The sequence below is a fragment of the Leguminivora glycinivorella genome, chromosome 14 (assembly GCF_023078275.1).
Source record: "Leguminivora glycinivorella isolate SPB_JAAS2020 chromosome 14, LegGlyc_1.1, whole genome shotgun sequence".
NCBI classification, from domain to species: domain Eukaryota; kingdom Metazoa; phylum Arthropoda; class Insecta; order Lepidoptera; family Tortricidae; genus Leguminivora; species Leguminivora glycinivorella.
The window spans coordinates 9324794-9348879 of record NC_062984.1 but is presented as its reverse complement, the minus strand read 5'-3'; the positions used below and the strand labels follow the sequence as shown (position 1 = coordinate 9348879).

The following is a 24086-nucleotide window of genomic DNA, read 5'->3' as shown; positions in this document are numbered from 1 at the left end:
TTTCTTCTGTGTAAATCACAGGTCGAACCAAACCTAAACCTACTCTGTAAACTATTTGTTTTTGTGTGTGGTCACAGTTTCTAACCTAACCTAAACCTACTCTGCAATACGTTTGCTTCTTTGTAAATCACAGGTCGAACCTAACCTAAACCTACTCTGTAAACTATTTGTTTTCTTGTGTGGTCACAGTTCTAACCTAACCTAAACCTAATTTAAAAGCCATTCGTTATTGTGAAGGTCGCAGTTCTAACCTAACCTAAACCTACTTGATAAGCCGTTTGTTTCTGTGTGATCACACTTCTAACCTAAACCTACTCTAATAAAGGATTTTAGCCAATGGTCATAGTTTAATTAAGGACGTATGTGATGTGCCACGATGAAATCGACAATTTGAATTTTCCTAGAATAAAAACATCTATAAATGTGTAGTACGACAAATGAGACAGTTTTGTAATAATACGTCGAATAAATGAATTGCGATGTTTTGTAGTTCTGCTATTTGAAGTACTTTGAAACGAATCAGCGATGAAGAAATATTAGTTGAATAGTATTTATAACAACTAAGAAAATTTCAAATAAATAGTAGTTGAAAAAAAATTACTCGAAACAATTTTACTCGAACTAAACTTTCGATGATTTGTTGTCGATGAAAAGTTTGTCGGCGAAACAAGGGTACACCATACTACTTTATATGTATTGTATGTTTCATAAAATTATACTCTAATTTATTTTTTGACATTGGAACATGATCGGCCAAAAAGTAAGGTAGGTAATGTATGTTTCTCAATAATAGTAAGTTTTTATTATTGTGATATTTTGTACAAATTACTTGTGTGTAAGTCATCATGTCACTGTAATCATTGATCGTCGTGAATGTTGATGTCATTGTTGTAGATGTAAGCTATTTCAATCAGTCTGACGAAGTATGTGCAAGTGCAGGGAAACCTTGTTTTGAACAAGTTAATATTTTGACTTGATCATAAATATTTGAATATTTTCAATAAAATGTCTTTACAGCAATTTTGGTTTTTTTTTATAACTTTTGAGTAATATTTAAATTGAAATAAAATACGTAACTTCCCATTTGATTCAGTTTAATATAACACATTTAATATTTACAATAATAAAATACTGGCAGATAATCATATTCGTGTAATTCATCGAAATGCAGTATAGTAATTCAAATTTTAGAGATATATTTTACGACAACAATCAAAACAGAACTAACAGCTATCATGTGAAGCAACCAAACGGAGGGTAGAAGCGACCAAGACATTCTTCGAGTGTTATGAACACCTCTATAATAATAAAAAAAAGGTTTCAAAATCTATCTTTATCCAAATGGTTTGTAAGTAGCATTTTTATAGATAAGTATAAAGTAATTATCATTACTTACTTAATATATTTAATGATAAAATAAAGGTAAACCCTTCTGAACCAAAGGAAATGGTTGATAATTTTCTATTTTTGTTGTTAGTTCTGTTTCAATTTGTTTTTATTATATTAAGAGTTCACTACTTATAATACCTTAATCTATTTGTACAGTAAACAGTTGATATTTGTGCAAGATTTTGACGATGCACATCCTCGGGCCGGGCCTACGCAAGCCGTTTTTAGCGCAAAAACAGTCGCAATCAGGAATTGAAGAGTTGCCAAGACGGCTCCGGTCTTGCAGCTCGTGACGTGGACTTTATATAAAGACGCGACATGTTTAGAAATATGGAATGAGATGAGAACCTACGCAATACTTTGGGTAAGTCTCTTTTTAAAAGTATGAGTATGAAGATGTATTTTGTACTTTACTATAAAGTGAATCCACTGGTTGCGATTTGTGACTGACGAAATACTATACTTAATTACGTCAACACTTCCATTAAGTCTTATAAACAGTTGAAAAGAAGAAAGAAATACCTAATATTTAACTGACAGTTGGTACCTAATTACACAGGTAGTTTGGTTCATAATCTAAATGATTTATTATTATTAGGTGACTTTAGGTACTTGACACACAGAAGAAATTTGCAAATAAAATGGTCGCTTAGTTAGATTTATCTCCAAATCTTGATTATGCTCCATATCACAAGTAAGTTTCATCGATGTACCTACTGAAATAAGAAGTTAGAAACAGTGTCCATAGATTGATATAAAGAAAAAAAGTAAATATATACCTACCAATTCCATTTCACATTGGTACGCCTTCGATAGTACATTGTCTGAATTAACTATAATTTTGCTTTTCAAAATGATTGGTAATTTGGGTTTACAATTTTATATAAAAAATTGAACCGGTACACATTTTAACCCCAAAACTCTTCAAGATAAAATATACGCGAGTGGATGCAAACGTGACCGGTATTAAACTTAAATTTGATGATTATAACTGTCAGGAAATGGCCCGAATTCCTAGTCGTATTAAGACTATTACAAAAATATATTGCTTCATTGATAATATATTTTAAATAGTCATTCAATATTACTGAAAAATACATCCACTTTTCTATGTCAATATAATTCGTTAATTGATATAGTTAATTTGTATTAGTCAGATAAAATGCACCAATGCGTCACTATTAGATATTCTAATACTTAATCTAAGCTTTGGTGGGATCGTTATATGTATTTGTAATAGTTCGGTAGACAAATTATGAGTAGTTAAACAATACGTTAAAAATACACGAAACTAATACATTTTGAAAATTAAAGATATTGAGAGTGTACGAAAATTATACATAATATACATCCAAGAGCTTAAAATTATTCAGGAACAGACGTCCTTCAATCTCATAAAATTCTATAAAATATGAGGCAAGTCTAAGTGAGGCTCCGATGAACCAATATATTTAAAGTTAAACGGTTCCTTTCAAGGATAATTGTTAGGAATTTCGGACGAAGGTGGGTTTTAATAGGTATCGAAAATCACAAAGTTATTGTCTGAAGAATCTGTATACTAAACTTATTATCTACCTACTTTGTAAATAACACAAATATTTATATTACCTTAAGCAATTTCTGATCATTTGATATTATCCTTGAAAGGGGTTTAGGCAAGCCAGCGCCAGTACCTACGTTCATTGTAAACTAAGACAACGTCGCTATACACCAAACATCTACTACACACACTACCACAGTTCACAACGAAAATAACATCAAAGTAATTACATCGAATAAATATAATTTAAATTAGTAATTGATAATTCATAAACAATTTACATTTAAATTAAACAACGATAATACTCAGCAAGACGAAACACTTAAATTGTATAAGTAGGCGTATTTACAAAACTTAAACAGCTAATAAAAACTTAACTATGTATGACTGTAATATTTGGCTTTAAAATAAATAGGCTAATATATTGAAAGCTATCGACAGAAATGTTAAACTCAAACAGATAGGACCAAAGATCGTTATAAGTACATTCGCTAATAAAGTCGCTACTTTCCGCCTATGTTTGGAGTAATAAGTTTATTCGTATTACTTTCTATGACATTTCTTCCATAGCTTCCATTATAAGTCGTCGGGTAACATCGAATTGTCTAGCGTCGGGGGAAGTGAGCTATCTTTTTGAAGTACTTTCGCTGCTGAACCAGTGCCTCAGACCGAGCAGGGTGTAGAGGTCCTGGTTGTGGGCGCGCACGGCGCCCGCGCGGCTCTTGTACGCCAGCTCCGGCGCGGGCGCGGCCGCGTCCGCCAGCCCGTGCGGCCGGTAGTAGCTGTGCGGGAACGAGTGGTGGTGTCTCCTGGGGTTCTCGTGGCCTACGCCCGCGTAGACCCCGCCCGCTGGCCGCCTGTCGGGCCAGTAATCTTGTAAATGACGGAACGGGTAATTCGGTGGAGGGGTGACGGTATGTTGACTTGTCCAGGGATAGCGGTAGTAACCCTCGCTAGGCGCGTAACCTGTCGATATCGGCTTTTCCTTGCTGTCTTGCGGGAAAACATGCGGAATTGGTAATGGCGGATCGGCCAGATCCGATGGCTTATTGCGCCGATGCTGTAGTGGTTTGGTTCGGGTGCCGAGCACGCTATCATCTTTCGAAGCGTATTTCTTCTGATCTTTGGCAAAATTGTCGTCAGTTGTTACCTCAGCGTAGCGACTGATCAATTTTATTGCTTCTCCGATGTCGGAATACTCACTTTCGGGGCTCAATTTAGTTTTATCCTTTGTCAGATGTTCATCTAAATTAGTGCTTATGTCAGATTTTTCAGTAGAGACGTCATCTTTTGTTTGATTCATAACAGGCGTTAAAATAACACTATTATTCTTGTGTACGTCGGTATTGTTAACGGTTGTCTCATTAACTTGTATCGGCGCTGACTCTGTTGTTTGTTCAGTTGTAACTTCTGTCTCTTTAGGTAAATCGTCATATTGTTGGTTTTGGTATTCCGTACCGTAAACGACTGGGTCGACATTAACGTGTCCATAAACTTGCTCCTTCTGCCCTAGGTCAGTAGTGTTAGTTTGAGATGACTCAGTTTCATTGACTGCGGGGCTGTCTCGCTTCGGTTTATCCGCGTACGGTAGGAAGTTGTTCAACACGTTGTGATTGAGGACGCCGGCGCCCCCGAGCGAGGCAGTATCGTTATCTGGTTTCGAATGCTGCAGTTTCAGAAGTTCCAATTCAGCTTCTATGCTCGCATCGTTGTTAAGTTTGTTTTCATCTTTTTTGACTACGTTCATTTGCTGGTCGTGAGCCTGAAACGAGAAATTATTCAAATGAGATTAAAAATAATACAATACTTACTGCACACATTGTTAAGCTAATTAAATTAAAGTTTGCAGTTGGGTTCTTGTTATGAATATTGTTATTATCATCATATTCATTTGGCGTTGATTGTTTGCCTTTTTCATAACACCTATGATAATAGCACATTTCTCATGGGCCGGAGGGCATAGAATGTGAAATAAAAAAGCATGAATAGTAATTGTTTTATTCAAGAACCCAACTGCGCAACTCTTCGTAGTAAATCGTGTACCTCTGGGGCTGGCTCGTGGGAGTGCAGGGGCGCGGCCTGGGGGTCGAGGCCGATGGGGATGGAGAGCTGCAGCGGGCCGGCCTCCTCGTCGCCGTAGTCGTACAGCACCTCGCTCGGCGGCGACGTGAACAGCGCGTTCAGCTGCTCCAGCAGGATGCGCTCGTGCTCGTCTTTGTTCACCGTCACCATCTGAAATTATACGGCACAATGTTATTGTGCGTCGTTTTTAACCCCCGACGCAAAAACGACGGGGTGTTATAGACGTGTCTGTCTGTCTGCGTGTGTGTCTGTCTGTGGCATCGTAGCTCCTGAACGGATGAACCGATTTAGATTTTGTTTTGTCTGAAAGCCGAGTTAGTCGGGAGTGTTAATTCTTAGCCATATTTCATGAAAATCGGTCTACTATGTCGCGATCAGGGGTTTTTCAAAATTTTAATTTTGTGGTTAGGTTAGTTATATTTGATTCTAAACAGTAAACAGTCCTTTTAATAAGGGCGCTTACTTATACCGAGCTAGATCTTTAAGGGCCCATTTACAAGGTACGAGAACTCGCATGCGAGTTTTATTACATTGCGGTATTGACGGGCTGTGCAAGGTTGAATGTAACCTCAACAGTCCGCAATGTAACTAAAATCGCATGCGAGTTCGCGCACCGTCTAAATCAGGCCTAACTCTGAATGCCACGCCTATTGTGTGCGTCTTAGTAAATTTTGTTGGAATACACTAAGGTTGACACGGGGCTACAAGCGTCACTTATTTTCTGTTGCGGCAAATTAAACATCGATTTTTCCTCTAAATCCCTTCTTTTTGACACAATTTTGTTCAGCCACTTTAATAATTTGAAGTGGGAGAAGGTTGGGGTTAAGTTGTTCTTAATCTAATGGCAAATAATATGTTTAGGTACTTGCTCAAAATTCTCATCAAACTGCATTTCGGTTTACCGGTCAGCGAAAATGAAAAAGTACGCAATGGAAAACACAATAAAAGAACAAAGAAAAGTCATTGTTACAAAACCTACTTAGATCTAGATCTATAAGTAAAACGAGCTTTATCTACCTGAACGCATCCGTTTCTGTCAAGCCGTTGTCCTTTAGGGCACACATAAGGGGTGATGAAGAGGGACTTTGTGATGATCCTCCTCGGCGGGGCGCTGGGGTTGCCGCTCTCGGGACTCTTGAGCCAGGAGCGCCAGGCCAGCTCGGAGGCCTGCCGGTCCAGCGTGCGCGGCGCCTCCGACGTCGTCGCCACCGGTGCCGCCTCCGTCGTACCCTCGGGTACCACTGCCGCCCCCAGCGCACAGGACGACCACAATAACGCGCACCACACGTACCACATCGCAGACACCTGCAAATGGAATGGAGACTTTCAATGTTTCTGTAATTACTATTGATATAGGTGTAAACATACGTCATCGGGTCGGGCAACTACGTAGTAAATGGCATTTTTGATATTCAGTGGCAATTCCATGACATTCAAAATTTGCATTAATGATTTCAATTAATTTATTGTTCTTTAACAGAATCGTAGCTACGTTTCTTGAGGAATCCTATCGGTAGCTATAACATAATGACGACTTCAAAATGTCACGTTGCTATCGTAACCGGATTGCCCATTAAAGCGAGGAGCACTTACCAACATCGTGAAGATCTTAAAGTTACATAATAGGGACCGTTGCAGCTAGCCACAGTCTTTTTGTATAAATATCTATAATAAACATTAGACTCCTACCGGTCGTTATCTTAATTATTACCTACTTTAAACAAAACATGAACTTGTTATTCAACAAATCAATATCGGGATTGCGATAGATAAAGTAGCATTGTATTATTCAAGGAGATGATCGATTGTGTCCAGGCGTGTGATGTCAACTGGACCAAGGCCCGGCCTCAGCCATTAGTTCAATAGCTCGAGCACGAGTGAATTGCGTATTCACTGGACCCACTTCCATTACCTACCGCCTATTCTGTCATTAATTCACTTTCGATTTCTGTGCGTTAGGTCTTTATGCGTAATTTAAAGCGCGTAAAAATTATAGGAACGGCCTCGATGAGCTCATTCTTTATGCTTTCTATGTTTGGTGACTAAGATTATTAATATGGTAAATGTGTTCATTAGCCAAGCGGCTTAAGATACTAAATTTACCTACGCATGTCTTGAGTACCATTACCAATGTCTTTGGGAAAGAAACAAAATAATCAAACACTACAGTGACTCAAACTTTCATGGACGGATAAGAAAGTTAAATGTAAACATCATTGACGCAAGATTGACAACCGAATACCGATTTAGCGAAGTCGGAGCATTTTGCGTAATAAAAAAAACTGAACGTGTTCCAGATACCAGAGATACCACACATCGTCGACCTTGGAGCCCTTTTGTCATTCAATCAAGTGAAAGTTAATACCCTAAGTTTCGCCTTCACTTTTAAAGCACTTTGAACAATGCACCTATAGTTCGATCTCATTATTAAGATGTTAAATGGTAATGGAAGTCAAATTATGCCCGGTATTTCATCCATCATGGTCGCTCGGATCACGACTGCAAGTACAGCACCTGTCTCCGCGACGTAAGATGTAAAAGGAAAACAAAACGCTACAATTTCACATTATGGTGGAATGTTAATCCGGTTGCTCTTACAGGTGCCTTTAAATAAAATGTAACATAAGTTGGTATGGGTAATGAGCGAGAGAAAGTGAAATTACAAGTTACATTTGGAAGACCAACGTAATGACATCCTAGCCGGCATGGTTGACGGAGTATGTTTCTATTTGCAAAAACTTTACGATTCTGCAGCGTGTAAGGGGGCAATCGTAATTGGTGTGTAATAATTATTATTTGATGATTTAGTATTTAGCGTATAGTATTTGCACGCGATTTTAGTATTCGTACACACACGTATATTAAGTTCACACATTATTACTATTATTAGGTACTTACTTTAGTTTTTAGCGAGGACATGAGATAAATTGATAGGTAATTTATTTACTTCTTATTAGTTATGGAAAGGTGACCTAGGTATAGTTCGGGAAATATAATTTGAACGTTTACTATTTACGAAATAAAACTATGGAAACTGATTATATCGGGTACAATGAATTTACAATTCTAGCTTTATTAACAGTGTGTGAACCCAGTCTTATGAATCTTCTTAAAAAAGATATTATTTATGGTTCATTAATAAATATTTCTCGTATGTGGGTAGTTTTTGCATATTGTAATTTTTCCTCAGTCACCCGTTGACCATGAACGCTGTAAAGTGTTCGAAACGTCTTGTAAACGAATTGTAAATTCATTATACGCGATATAATCCGTTTCCACAGTTTTATTTCATGAGTAACTATCGCGGTAACCGAAGACAATATTTTGTTTACTATTTACGTAGGTTATTTAGTCACATATGTGACATATGTCTAAGAAAACTAACGAAAATTCGAGCAAGTTAATGAAATTACGTAGTCTAGTAGATATTTAAGTCACGTAGAAATCCTAACTAAGTTTCATATTATTGGGAAAATTATGAGTCATATCATGTCAAACTCCTTTGCAAAACCGTAAACAAATAGACATGAAGATAAAAATTACTGTTACCGTTACGTAACTATTGTGTAACTCATTACGCTAAAGTGTAAACATGCTAATGTGCAGTACACGTGTCACTCGTCAGCCCGACAATAACGCCATCGGGTCCCCTTGACCTCCCTTACAAACATTGAGCACCTCATAGCGTCCATACACTCGGCTAATGAATTTGGTGCGCAAAACAGGGGCAGTGGCTGTTGACCCCGTCTATGGGCATCTGGCAATGATCGTGCAGACGTACGCGGAAGCGAGAGCTGACCGCGTTTCAAGGAGTCCTTGATCCAAGCTCGGTTCACGTTATAACACCCCGACGTGAAATACGATGCCATAATCCCGCGTTTGTATCTTTGCGTATCTCTGTTTTCAATGCGGTTACGCGTCGTGAATACAACGGTTTTTCGCATTTAACGCTAGTTCTTGACCATTCGTAATTTATACAAATTATACGATCCCATTGCCGTTATTAGCAATGAGAATGTATGGTATAAAATTAGACACAAATGTATTACCTAAACGCCTCAACTTTCTTTCGTATACTACGGAGCTGTCGGAAGTTGTTTGAATTGTGTGGGAACAGTGCGCGTTTAGTAGCCGAGGCTGACCTAATATATTGTTTATTTTGTTTACACCGAGCAAGCAGACGTCGGGTGTTCCACACGGATATTCGCCGCGCCGAATCCTCGAATGTTGAACCCTACCTTGACATGCATGCGAGCGGCGCCGCGCACAGCCGAGGTGCGTCGGCACAGGGTTGCACACAAATAGCTTTCCAGTCGCAAGAACTCGAGTCGAGTGCTTCTCAGAATACTCCGATGCCGGTATGAACTACTTTAGCTTCAAACCGCTGGAGATAAGGCCATCGTTAATAACGTACGCCTGACTGACATCCCGCCGGTCATTAAAAATTGTATGTACGCAGCTAACGCAGCCTATTGTTTGGACATGTTCGTTTAATTAATACGAATGCGTGAATGAACATCGTTTAAACGGGTCAGCAAGGGGATTGGGCGTTCCTAACTTTCTACAGTCACGCTTGGCCTACGTCGCCACCCTCCAAGGACTCGCAGGTGCACACGAAAGTAACGATTTTGTGAGGATATCCACGACGCGACGATTTATGGCCGCGCGCGAGACGGGACCCTTTTTAATTAGCGTTTTGGTCAGAATTAGGGATATCCTTCTTGTGGCGCACCTGATAATAAATAACGGTAAGCATATGTGTTACACACATACCTATCTATTCCGTTATGTTAAAGTCATAGGTTCCGAGATCTTCAACAATGTAAAGGAAGGTACTTAGATTAGATAGTTTACTACAACCACTTGTAAGGGATGTTTACAGTGTCATGAAAACTCATTTATTTACTTTGGCTGATGCACCATGTTCAAGAGATCCTAAAAAATGATTAACAGAAAATAGACGAATCTGACAATCTGATTCAAATGTTTACTTTATAGTACTCCATGGCTAACATATAACATTTAGGCATAGTTTCAGCAACTTTTTTCTGATATTTCCATTGGTGGTGCCAATAAGTTTATATTCCAGGCTAGGCCACATCGAACTCGGGTTGCCGACCATAAATGTCCATTGTATGGTAATGGTCAGCGTCGAGAAAGTGCCCGCTAACTGGTTGGACACGACGTCGGCCAAATTTGCATATTAGGTAACTGACTTGTCACCTGCTCAGGATATCGATGACAATATTGACACGTGGATGATATAGGTTCCGGATTGTTCAGAAATAGTCATTTTCCCAGAAACGGCTTAGTATTCACGCCAAAGTCTACTGTCATGGAGGCCAGTCTGATGAAATTTACTTCCGTTGCATCATGACTAGGGTTGCAAAAAAACGGTTTTTTTTCTGGCTTGAAAAAAAAAACATGAAAAAAAACCGTGAAAAAAAACAGTTTTTTTTCTGGAGTATGTTTTTTTTCTAAAGTACTAGTAGAAATCTCAAAATTTGAAAGTAGTTAATACTTTTATACGGTTTTTTAGACTTAATGTTAACTATTAAACGAATTTAATCGAATAACTTTAATTTCTGGTCTTATAAAAGTAACATTTACGAAATCTGTAGTTGGTAGTTATCACTTTTTACTGTTGGCAACACCACCGCCTCCCCACGCTATACGCAGCATCGGGGATTCCCCAACAAACGTTTGTATACTGAATGTTAATTGAATTAAAATTTACGTTATTGTTATTGAAACACGTTACAACTCACGAAAAACCGTTATTGTCGTATTATTTGTTCATCTGAAAAAAAAAAACCATTTTTAGAAAAAAAAACCAAGGTGCTCGGTTTTTTTTTTCATGTTTTTTTTCACAATTCTGAAAAAAACACATTTGTTCATTTTTTCTATTTACAACCCTAATCATGACCTTATTAAGCTTGGTTTGTGATTGTGTCTAAAATTATTAGGCGCCATGTATGATTTTCGATTGCTAGTAAAGCTGCCCTGCTGTCGAACAAGAGCGGGAAGGAAGATATCGCGGCATCTTGGGCATTATTATTTATTTGATGAATATTTTGCGTAGGTATGTGAATACAATGTTCAGAGTTGAGAGACACAAAACTGTTGAGAAACAGTAGGAAGATAGGTATAAGTAATGGCACTTATATGTATTTAATTTTTATATCAATGTAGTAGATATTGGTAAGAGGCTTAAGAGTTAATGGTCGATATTTAGACGATCGTGATGTGATTCGTGATTTTTGGAAATATAATGGATGTAAAACTCAAAAAAGTTGTCTCGGCTGCCGGAGGTCGTTCAGCCTTTTTTGTTTGAGTAGGTAAACGTAAACTCGCAAAACCGGACTTTAGCCCAGTTCACCTTTGGTTTAAATCATCTTCATCTTCACTGCAATTAGTTAGGAAGGAACATTTTGTGTTCTACCGTTAAACCATACAGTCCATTAGCATTGCTTACCAAACACATATTTAGCGAACAATTCCTGGTCTGACCTCGGTATCAGTAAGAAAGCCGCCTACTCGGAGGTCACAGTTTTTGGTTTAGAAAGAGACGTACTGTCAGTACAGGCACGTACAGGCCCCGTAGCCGAATGGCATTTCTGCGACGCGAAACGCTGCGGAAATTTAGTACAGCTGCAGAAATACGCAAGAGCGAAAGAGATAGAGTTTCGTAGCTGTGCTTGTTAAAGCAATGGGAATCGCTACAGTACCGTCGGCGATAATTTGCTAGCTGCTCATTGTCAGGGCCCCTCGCGCTGCAGTACTAATGAGAATACAGTCTCGTTTCCACAAGCTGTAATATTTTGGTCATTTTCGTATACTCAGTACGTATATATTTCAAAAACTTTTGTTTCAGTGCAACAAAGTTACATTACAATTTAGGGGTAGCCGATAATGGATCTGTATAGGCTGCATGCAATCTAGCTTATTGACAGCTTAAACTGACTATTAGTTTGTGTAAGTTGTCAAGGATCTTGAGAACATTTTATGTCAACAAGGGAATTACTACAATTTCACTTTTTTTTTCAGAACTCATGACTTTCTTGCTAAAGTACTTGGCTATTTTCTGTGAGGACTTTGATTTGGCATTCACGCAGATGGCACGTTTGTGCTTCGAAATGAAATTTGCTTCGCATAAGGAATCGTAAAATCTAGTGAACTCGAAGTAAATCGTAAATATTCTATATGCCGGTCTAGTGAAAGGACGAATCAGTCCATATAGTAAAAATATCCTTCGCGTATTCGAATATTGAAAGCTTCACGTGATTTTAGTATCTACATATCTGTATGGGTTCTGTAGATATTTACATAGTCATATGTCATGTCATATGAAGCGGTGGAAAGTTATAAAGGTAACACAAATCACAACTCGAAGATTAGAATATCTACTCCTTCTATCTTTTAATTTTATTCTTAAGGGATAGTTTCGTGAATCGTGATGAATTTAACGAACGGGAGTTCGACTCGCGCTTGACCATATTTTTTTGATATGAAACTACAATTCATATTAAAACCGTTCCGACTCGAGTGCAATTAAATTGAATGCTTTGCTATAATACCTACATCGCAGGCAGGTTACAATACGTTCTCACGGCAGAATAAAGAACGCGGGCGTGCTTGAAAGTTACGCTTCGGCCTCTTAATCATTAATAGTGATTGCAATTCAGTTTTTGCAGCTGTTCCACGAGAGACGAGACGTTTTGTCACTCTCGTAGGCAAGTGTGTCGACCGCCGGCTACCGAGAGCGACGACCTACTGACTGACTCGATACATATGTCGTGACATTCACATCTTCATTTTCGGTACTTTAGATCTGCAGCAGGCCTAGCACATGATGGCCGCGGGAGTATGTCGCCGCGAGATAGACTACCTGTCCTTATGTCATTAATACAATTAGACAAAGACGTGGCATCTATCTCGCGGCGACATACTCCCGCGGCCATCATGTGCTAGGCCTACTGATAATCGCGGGAACTTGGCGCATAAATTACTCTGTTTCGAACACCATCTCGATCTTTGTCGAGTGCAAGGTGTCTATCATAATGTGCAGTCTCATGGTTATAAATTTCAACTGTCCGTTCAGAGATAGTAATCGACGTGCACACGCCTCAGTACGTCGGAGTGCGGCGTAATACGCAGTAATGAGTCTCGTTTGTGTTAGAACAGATGCCCGTCAATGTCCAAAAACAATTTAAGCAAATGGAGCTAATCGGAGCGAGCGTGAGTGTGCCCGACCTCCGACACGCGCGGAGTGCAGACGACTGTCGTTTATTTATAAAACATCCCATTCAACTCCCTTTTATAATTCGTTTTTATAAAGCGTCGTTCATCATAGCGCAACATTCCTACACAGTACACAGGGTTTTCGTGAAAAATCAACAAATTAAATTTTGACATATAATATAGCAAAGAATCGTGCCGGAAATTGACAAAAAACCATCGCTCGTATAGGTCCATTTTACGGTCTAAATATTCAAAAGTGTTTCTAAATGGAAGGATGGTCGTTGTTAATGAGTGTGCGAATACGAAGTCGCACGCATCGCACCGCGACGGATGCGTTCAGAATATCGTCTACGTATTTTTGGAAGGGAAGTCTGCTTTGACGGAAGTGCGGCGGCTGCTTTCCTCGGTGAATAACAAATAACTTGTATCAAGATTTACGCCGAGTCTCACGGCCACGGATGCACTCACCTGTTAAGTATACCTACAATGCACAGTGCGTACCCACGCGTCGCGAGACCTTTAAAGGTTACCTGAATGCGTTACCATAGAACTCGTTTATGTCCTCTTCGGCATTTAACTACTGAGATTTGTATTAAGTTGCCAACGGATCAAAAGTTCAGCAGTAGATACTGGGCATGAAGCTGTCCGAGCTGGTAGGTAATAACAATCTATTAATAAATGATAATGGTTTTGCAATCCGACTCCTATAGGTATCTAGGTCCTAACCCAGAGTTAACTACCGTCTAGCTAGTCGTTTCGTTACTTCATATTTATCAGATACACGAATGCAATTAACCACTTCGCCTATTGCCACAGCATATGCAAAGGCCCTAAAAAGAACCGGCGAGGAAAACGGGTGAGTGAAGGAGGCTTACCTTGGGAGACGCGCGGTGCTGTGCGCCGCTCACATCATAACTAGCGTCCGTGGTGTGGCGCCGGCGCAGCCCTGCGACAAAATAAATCTTCATTAATATCATATATCACACGTCCGCAACTCTTTTCGGGGACGTAAGTTTCAGACTCAAAGCGAACCGGCGCAATTAGCCGACTACCCGTAATCCAAGTTTATCGGTGTTAATTAAGTCGCAAGTTTACTTCGAAAAGATATAAACATATTATTTTAAATGTTTGAGTAACTTTCTCCCGTCAAAAGATAACGATTAAAACCCTGGCGCACCACTTTCGGTACTTTACAGTCCATACATCATGGTAACGTGACCCATTTAGGGCATCACATTTGTATCCTACAAGCTAATCAAATCAATTTATATTTCATCAATCACCGTCTAAGCGTTCTTTGAACTCGTGCGCTTTGTTGAATCCGGCGACTGATGTTCCCTTTGAACGTCCTAGAGACATGATTTGTCTGGGACGCTTTCTAGCGTGCATGATGTGATGTAACGAGTCGCCGCCGCCGCCGGTGCAGTGGACGGCTGGCACACAAACTGGACGAAAGTGGACCGGCCGAGCCCAGCTCCGCACCAGCGAGCCCTTTACGAGCTTTTACTTTATTGAGATTTGTTTATGATGCATATTCTATTAAGAATTTGATATATTACCGGCGTCGTGGGTTTTAAGTCAAAATTATGTCGTAGAAAAGGTGTTAATACGTAAAATATGGGCGATTTTGGAGTATCTAAGTCATCTATAAATATTTTGCAACTAGGTACTACAATATCTCTTAGATGAGCTTTCAGTGATAAGTCCGGTCGATTTAACCGACGAAGACAGCGTTTACATCATACATTTCAAACAAACGCGTGAATGATGAAAGGCACAAAGAATATCCCGTACAAAGAGATTAACTGTCATTTAGTAGACAAAGCCAATGTCAATGTTGGTTTGTATGGGCGGTAAACACGCCGCGTCTCGGGCGACCGGCTCCCGAGAATCCGACTATATCCATTCGATACTCAAGCTGTTATAGACTTGATTGTTTCAGGAACAAAAGCTTATGGTTAGAGATGCCTAGTCGCACTCTGTAGTCTTAGTTAAAATTATGCTTAAGATTAGGCCAGGCCCTCTGGGGTCTCTCGGACCTTCCTAGCTTATTTAGGTAGGTACTAGTATCAAGTAATTCTATAAACTTAAGAGCCTATCTCTTTTGCTAGTGTAGTCATATGTTGATCATTGTTTTTTTGATGTATTTAGTAGCTGCTGTCCTTTTGATTAAAACATGTATCACATATTTAAATGACTCCTTTTTGTACAGTCTTGCGCAGAGGTAGATGTAGAACTTCTGCAGACGAACTAAGGGCGTTTTAGGATTCGGTTGTAAATTCGATATTGAATTGATCGTTTCGTTTTAAATTAGTACGCATGCATGACATGGAAGGAGGAAATGAACACAGTACCTATTTAAGTGTCTATTGTTTAACAACACCATTGGCCATCAACACTTACTTTATGACAAAAAATCAAGTGACTAGTTAAAATTGTACTTGTATAAAGTAATGCTATCAGAATATAAACTTATGTACTTATTATACTGGTTGGTTGGTGGTTATGTAATTATATTCTACGCTAACATTTCAAAAATAATTAATTACAAAATGGCAAAAAAAGTCGCAAGGTTAACGCTAAGTTATTCTAATGCACGTATAAATAATAAAATAATAAATAATGTCAATCATATTAAAATTCAAATAGGCACATCAATAGGAAACTAAAAACAATAAGATATAATTCAAATAAACGTCTTTCAATTACAATAAAACAGTCAGGTATGCATAAAAAAGACGATATTAATTAAGTAGTTAGATTAAAAAAAAGTATATAATAGGGACTGTGGACACTGGACATAACATATCCGTTGTACAAAAACATATATGTTTGTTTATGAACAAAGGCACAATATTTGTAAATATTTTGTTGTAACATGTAATACTACCTTATTACAAGTATAAGGTATTTTGTTATAATTTTGTAATACTTGCTACTATTTACGTCGTCAGTAAGTTATTTTTCCCCTCACTAGCTCGGAAACACATGTTTTGTCCTTTAATACCAGCGGGTAAAAACGCATTTTATCCACTAGTGGATAAAGTAATTTGACCTTGAATAAAGTCAAATTAACTGCTATAAAATTGATAAAAGTAGGTGAATCTAGTAATAAAGATGATTTACCACCTGTGGAACTACTGGAAGCAGTGATAAACGCATTTTTTGCGTTGTAGTTTCCTCGCTGTACCGCTCAACTACAGAATCCTTTCACTTGCTCGTTTTTCAATTCCACACTCGGCGTTAAAATACAACTTTGCCCCCTTGTATAACAAATAACTATATTTGACAAGATCGTCCGCTGGACATTTAATCTAAAAATCTGTGTTAGATCCGGCTAATATTGAGTTCATATTGTGCAGCGTCAAAAGGAAACCAGTATGTACAATAGAAGCTGCCCAAGCGGTGGTCTATATGTCCCTTTATTAATGTATTTGTATTTATACTTAATACGTAATATGGTTTTAGTAGGAACGGTTGTAAAAATCAGTTTGGTGCGATGAAACTTGGGCGATCCCTAAAACTCGTTTTTTTTTAAACTTAGCAAACCTCCTTAAAAACGTAGTTTTGAATGTGTAACGTTTCGTATAACCTTTTAGTCACTCAATTCAAGTAGCGGTAGTTGTCATAATATAAATAAAAACGCAAATTGTTCGCGTTTTCAATAACAGTACAATGATTCCCAGCTAGCTATGAGCCGTGAAAGCAAAACATCGTACCTCTTTGTTTCTAAACATTGTGTGTAAATTTCTGTCGATAAAAGCAAATACGCGTACACAACTGCGGATGCCTTGATTGTTATGCGTTTTGTAAGCCGTTTACGCATTTTTGAGGTCGTCAATAAGGTCTTGAATGTGTCATACTGGCGGTACTGAGTGTATTAGGTACAACAATCTTGCAGAAGACAATGACCCGTTCTAAGGAATAAAGGAACAGTTGTGGAACAACATAGGTAGTGGTGCCCAGTTGTTTCGATTTAATAAGTATCTATCTAGTCTAGTTATTAATAGACGCGATTATCTACCCATTAGCGCATACACATTAGGAAATCAAACTAATTAAACCGAGTGCGAAATTTATTAGTTGTAAGATGTTTCGATAAAAAAAACAACAAACACTTTGACTGTGTTATGTCACTGTGCACTAGGTCACTGAAAGCAGATATTCTACACAAGTAGATGAATTTTAGTAAAAGTTTTCACACCCGATAACATGAATGAGAAGAAACAGTAGTTAAAGTTTATGATCCAAGCGGCGAGTGAACGTTCAGATTTAGTCACGTATACATTAATAATTACGCGAAGAATTATCATTGAAGCATTTTATTATATGGAAACTGGCACGTGTGTCACTTTCAGATGGTAAAGAAAATTAAGAATTGGAGAGATCTGTTTGTTATGATACGACTCTGATTGCAGCCAATACAAGACCGTTTCTATGACTATTGATTGTTTTATTTCATGAAATTCATGAAATAATCTAAGACTACTTACAAAACAAAATACAATTACTTATAAAATAAAATGTACAAAACTAAATTTACTTAGCAAGACAAAACTTAAAATAAAAAAATTGTCATTTAGCAAGGTGCCCAATACTTACGTAAGTAGTGTTCCCGTGCTGTATCGTGATGGCGCGTGGAGCGCGAAAATTGCCTGCGTTAGGGTCCCGATAATTTTATTATAATCTGAGAAACGAACGTAACCAAAAACGCGCAATTCGAATAATATACACTTTGGGTGGTAAATATCAAGAGTAGATAAGTTTAGTGCTATCATTAAAAAAAAAACAATTAGGTAGTTCAATCTTATCTAATGGTTATGAGAGCAAAAGGTTAACAGATTGAATACATGGACGCGTGACCAAAATCAACTTGTACCTTACAATCCCACTCTGTATTGAGAGCTCTCAATCTCAACCCCACTGGACGACGGGATAGGAATTGGATTGGATGAAGATATCAGTTTACGTCATCAGGTTTTCGACGGTACAATTGAAGAGGACGGTTCTGCAGCTTAATTCAATCATAAAGCGCAGCAACTCATTTCAAAATATGGTGACCTATCGCTAACGTACCAAAAACACAACGTCACGCAAATTCAATTTAGGTTAAAGTGGTGAAGGTAAATGACCGCATTAAAGACCTAATTAATTACGATATTGCGTGGATGAACGGGGAAAACCATATGTATACCATGGCCCATTATGTCTATGATGGTTTTGAACACAACTTAAATTACTAGGTAACTTTAAGTCACAGGTTCGAAGATCATATCGAACCGTAGGCATAGCACGCAAAATCACATTAATTGATATCATCTAATTGTTTTGACATTAATAATACGTTTGCCTTCAGAATATCGATTAAATAACAAAAACAATGTGCAATAATTAGGAAAATAACCGAGTTCACGTCAGATACCGACCGCCTGCCACCAATAATTACTTACGTACCTAGCTACTGTACTTGTACAACTATTAAGTATCTTCTTTACTAGAACTGACGAAAGTAGGTAGTAGTAATTAGTACTACTTATAAACAAGGCTAGAGATACTGTTTTGAGGCCAGCACAGGTTCCAATTAAACTAGAAATCAAGTTGATCTTTGAAGAATATAATTGTGGCACTTATTACAAGTTGATTGCAATTTTATTGTAACCTTTCGTTTATCTACGTTGTTATCAAGAGGTAATAAATAATACCAATCTGAAATGATTGTACTTACTCGTAAGGCTTTGGAGTACGTAATGCAGTGAGTAATATCTTATGTGTGGTCCTGGGAATGCTGCTTCATTTTGAATTGTGTAATATTCCCAACACAGACCGTTTGCTGTGTATTCCCAGCAAAGGGAATAAGATACTAGCAGAGAAAACACGTTGCTTACATGAAAATTAATCATTAAACTTCAATAATCTACATAATTATTACATTCACTATCAATGCGCTAAGCTCAAACATAAAAAGCTACGTATATTTAAGAATAAGGATTTATAATATTTATATCTATATACCGATGTTTTAATTAATGTTGAAATGTAGGTATGTAAGTAGGTAATTTTTAAATAGTAAGAGTACGAAGTATATCAGTTACTAAACCGAAACACCTGTATTTTTACTGCCTTGATTAGGGTAAAACATACATATTTCGCGGATCATCATAGTTAGTTCTTACTGTAAATATTATGTAACATAATACTTAATAGTGCGAAAACGGAACTTTTGCTTAAGCAGGAACAACACAGCTATTCTTAGTCTAGATACATTAGTAGAAAGTGCATAAAATAACCTTGGTTTTACTTTTGAGGCTTGACCAATTGATTCGATCTGAATTCACACATTACACATGAGCGATGTCGGTACTTACCTCCGATAAGAACACTTCCATAAATCATTATTTATAAATCTAAGTGTCGAATAATTGGAATAGTTTATTACACGTTTAACTATTATAAAATCTTCAAAGGAATGACGTGTTCGTTACAGAAAATGTCATATATATCTCACATACAGTATTTGGGTACGATAACGCAACAGGTGACTTCAGCAGTGTTACTAATCGATTTACATAGTATAATACAAGTTCTGCGAATGATCGGTGATTATGAATATCATAGGCATCAAATTTCCATGAATACGTAATAAAAAATGCACATCAACCCTGAGTGCATTTTCACCTCATCTGATCTGACACGATATTGTAATCGAAGCTGAAGCGGTTCAATGAAGAATACGCAATATAGGGTCCCTAGCCAAGATGTCAACGAAACGAAATTCTAATACCTATCTACTTATGTTGCACTAGTAAGGAAGAGTGATAGAGAGAAATTATCGTTTCGTTCCTTACGCAAACGAATATAGCTCCTTAGTTAGGACCTCTTAGTAAAAAAAATGTCATGATGGTATTACTAACCTACGCTAATAACGAGGCGTCTACTTACATCACTTGAGTGCATTAAAAATTAAAATCATCGCACTTGTTTGTGATCGCTGACACTCGTGTCGATGTCAACTCCAATATTGAATGGGACAAGCCTTTAGGTATGCACTCAACTCCACTACTGGCCCAAGTCGAAAATTGGCTCTGATAGCGGTTTTGTATACGAGTACGATAACCCAGAAATTGTTTCTCAAAACTGATTAATAGCCCAAAATTTTACTCGTCATCATTTCTTAATAAATTAGCTCTATGAAAGGTAATGTTATATTTGTTATCTAAATTAAGGAAGCAAGCTTCTACTTGTACCTACATAATTTCAGCTCAATCTTAGGCCGGGAAATGTATTTATATTAAAAATTATGCAGTCTTTTTGTTGTCAACCTACTTACAATAATTTAGAACTGCAACCTATTATTTTTTTTATACGTGATGTCAACAATGAAATTGTCAGGAGCCAAATCAGGAACATTGAACCTGATAATTTTATTATATTATTTTGATATTTTGCTTGCAAATTTTAGAATAATATTTCTTTGTCCCTTCTCGTCGTGTTGTATTAATTTGCGATTGTGCGAGTGATGTGTAAAGTGCGTTATCGTGTAAATATCTACGAACATTTCAAGAAGATCGAAAATGCATGGAGTTAAACAGGAAACGCAGCACTGCACTGTTGGTTGCGAAATGACCAGGTAGGTGATAATATATATAAATAAAAAGCTAGTATAACGTGTTCTTTCTCGTGGTATCCTCGTGGACGTAACGACTGTGGACACTCTTCACCAGTGCTTTCCACGCCACTTGATTCTGGGCCCGAAGCAGTTTTGGCACCTGTCACAGACGTTATTCAATCCGCTCAAGATATGTCCATGCGTCAATTGAATAAAAGATCGTGAAAAACCCTACCCATCCTTGTTATGCGGCCCGTGATTATGAGCGTCCTGTTCAGATGGTCGAAGAAACCAAGTAAATAAATATATAGGTAGGCAATGTAAAAATAAGCATTGACAGGAGTCAAGAGATAAACCAAGAAGCAAGCGCATTTTGCAATCAAGATTTTGCCTATAGGCGCATGCAACGCAACATAGTCGCGGGCCGCTCGCAAATTGTGAAGTTGATCGAACCTCGTGTTTACCTTACACAGCGTGACGAGCGTGGTCCTAGCTTAAACTAAAACTAGTCAGTTAACTATTCATGAAAGTTGCTCCTGCGACAGGAATGCCAACTGGCGCCGCGCCTAGGGTTACCAGATACTGTTTTATAATGCGGATACTATGCTCGATTATTTTGCAAAAATGATAATTGTTAGCCCTTCAACGGATTTGAAACATCTATAATTAAAACCACATCCCACTTAATTTCCCTAAAGATAAAGTTATGACCAAAAATGCACAGGACCTACATGAAGAATTACGATTTCTGCCTTACAATGCAGTTTGTCAATAAACCGGGGAAAAAAAGAGAGGGAGGGAAAAGTTGATAAGGAGAGGTTAATAAATAAATAAATATTGGGGGACACCTTACACAGATCAACCTAGCCCCAAACTAAGCAAAGCTTGTACTATGGGTGCTAGGCGACGATATAAATACTTATGTAGATAAATACATACTTATATACATAGAAAACATCCATGACTCAGGAACAAATATCAGTGTTCATCACACAAATAAATGCCCTCACCGGGATTCGAACCCGGGACCGCGGCTTAGCAGGCAGGGTCACTATCAACTACGCCAGACCGGTCGTCAGGTTCTTAGAATCTTTGTTGTGTTTCATAGACTCATAGCTTTACAAACACACAGGCAGACTTCGGTATCTTAAAAAAAGGAGCACCTGAACCCTGGCATCTAAAATTTCTATAAATTCCGTAATCTATCAATGACATTTCAGGTCAGGAATTAGTGAAACCTGGTAACCCTATAGGCGAGCCGTGTCCATACGATTTACTGCCTACTCGCGTCGTCGGTGTACGTTGTTATACGTTGTTTTTGAGCTATCCGGCGATCTAACCGTAGCCTATTCTTGGAATACCTATGTCGCCCGATGGTTTTTGCTGTCTTGGCAATTATTTCCGAGACTGTTCAATATTTATAGGTAGGTAAGCAAGTGCAAGCTTACTCATTGTTATTTATCATTAGAGATGTTTGATCGGCGACTATTCAGTGATCGAAATATGAAGGAGCAATGAAGTTATTTACTTTACAAGTGTAATTGCGTAATTAATTAGACTTATCGCTTTTTAAAATCTTTCATGTACTTAACCCTTAAATGCATATTGTTGCCATTTGGCTACAATGTATGTATATTTTGTATATTTTGTATGTATGTATGTATATTTTGGCTAGTTTATAGCCAAAATATAAGCTGGACTTTTTTATTTATTTTTCTTAGATCCTACATCTCAATTACTAAATAAAAACATTATTTCCAACCATTTAAGAAAAAATGGCGGAAAAGTGTGAAAAAACTGGATGATGGTGATTTTTAGTACATGATTCAGGCAGATTTTTTCATAGTTAATAACTATTTTATGTTTAATCATTTTATCATAGGGGTTTCTCAAATAGTGTACCTTTTTAATAGTAGTAAAAGTTTTCTTATAAATTTTACTAGTAATTATATATTTATATAAGTAAGATTTAGCCTATTTTACTTCTAACACTGATTTAGTATTAAAATCGATGTTAAATATTTTTTTATTATTTTTCCTAGAGTCAGAAAACCATTGTCTATCACATTATTAATTTCTAGTTAAAAGAAAAAATCATGCATTTAAGGGTTAATAACTTTGCAATTTAGTTACAATTATTTTATTTTTATTTCAAAATTAAAATTCATCTTTATTTAAAAAAAATTACATCAATATAACAAAAATCGCCAAATGGTGATGTTTAATATTCTAACATAAATAATCGGGCTAATTACTTAATTAAATCTCTAATCGAACTCTTTAACAAGTGTTTATATAAATATGTAACAATACCACCAAAAAGATAACATTTACGTAAATCATTAAAATATTATTTTTACAAACAAGTTCAAGGGACAGTGATAACACAAAAGTACGTCGGCTCTAGCCACAAGTCTTTATAATTGCCTGAACAAGATAGAGGGCTTGCGGTTAAGTTGCGTAATTTCTAAGTAAATGTTGTTCTTATATGAAAATAAACAGAGCGTAGGCAACACGTGACTAAATATCAAATCATAAGCCTAAGGCCATATAGGAACTACGCGTACTAGTAATACAATCTACATAGTTTGCATATAAGGTAGAAGCCGTAGTAGGTTGTGTAAGTAGTAAGTACGTAAAAATTTATAGGACGGCAGGTCAATATTCGTGTCACCCATCGCTCTCGTGAGATTGACAAATTGTCTATTAACCAGGTTACTAGGTATCTATTTACAACGGTGTTCGGAAGTACTGATTTTAATTAGGCACATAAATTTTCATAAATTTTCTGCATCTTGCAATGCACGGATTACAGAAGTGGGGTAATGTGGGTTTAAGTCCCGCCGGAAGCGTACATGTTTTCCATTTATGCCTTTAATATAAAATGGTGACTGTTTTCCTGTTTCTCTTAAAATTCGCATACAAAGTGCTTTGTCAGCGCGTTATGGTCCCACATAGCTAATACGTAGTGTAATTTTTATGCATTCCGCTATACAGGCGTGTGAAAGTTCCCACCAGTTCCTTTTAGAACAGATCGAAATTAATACAATGTCAGCCTTTTAGAATTTTTATGCACTCCTCTTCACAGGCTCTATGTCTCGTAAAATTCTGTCGGTGATTAAAAATATTTGATTTCACATAATTTGTGACATACTCGACCGTTCTATAGTTAGAAGGGTGTTTATCATAGGTAAGCGCTAATAAGCAAACAACTCTCAGATTAAGTAA

General features: G+C 37.5%; 2 protein-coding genes across 4 annotated transcripts in view; one reads left to right on the top strand and one right to left on the bottom strand.

The window, feature by feature from the left end:
* Positions 1–1077: 1077 nt before the first annotated feature.
* The window catches only part of LOC125233460, a 52208-nt gene continuing 29199 nt past the window's right edge, over positions 1078–24086 (bottom strand). The window contains exons 2-5 of one of the 3 annotated variants that reach the window (XM_048139492.1): positions 14128–14198; positions 6029–6316; positions 4973–5161; positions 1078–4691 (exon numbers count right to left, since the gene is read on the bottom strand). In XM_048139492.1, coding sequence (XP_047995449.1) covers positions 3555–4691; positions 4973–5161; positions 6029–6307 — 1605 coding nt within the window. In that variant the 5' untranslated portion in view covers positions 6308–6316; positions 14128–14198 and the 3' untranslated portion in view covers positions 1078–3554. Of the gene's footprint in view, positions 4692–4972; positions 5162–6028; positions 6317–6604; positions 6647–6726; positions 6867–14127; positions 14199–24086 lie in introns of those variants that run through there. The other 2 variants (XM_048139493.1, XM_048139491.1) reach the window with 2 other exon arrangements.
* The window catches only part of LOC125233527, a 170007-nt gene continuing 166585 nt past the window's right edge, over positions 20665–24086 (top strand). Inside the window, exon 1 of the mRNA XM_048139578.1 lies at positions 20665–20879. The gene's annotated coding sequence lies outside the window, so the exon portion shown is untranslated. The remainder of the gene's footprint in view (positions 20880–24086) is intronic.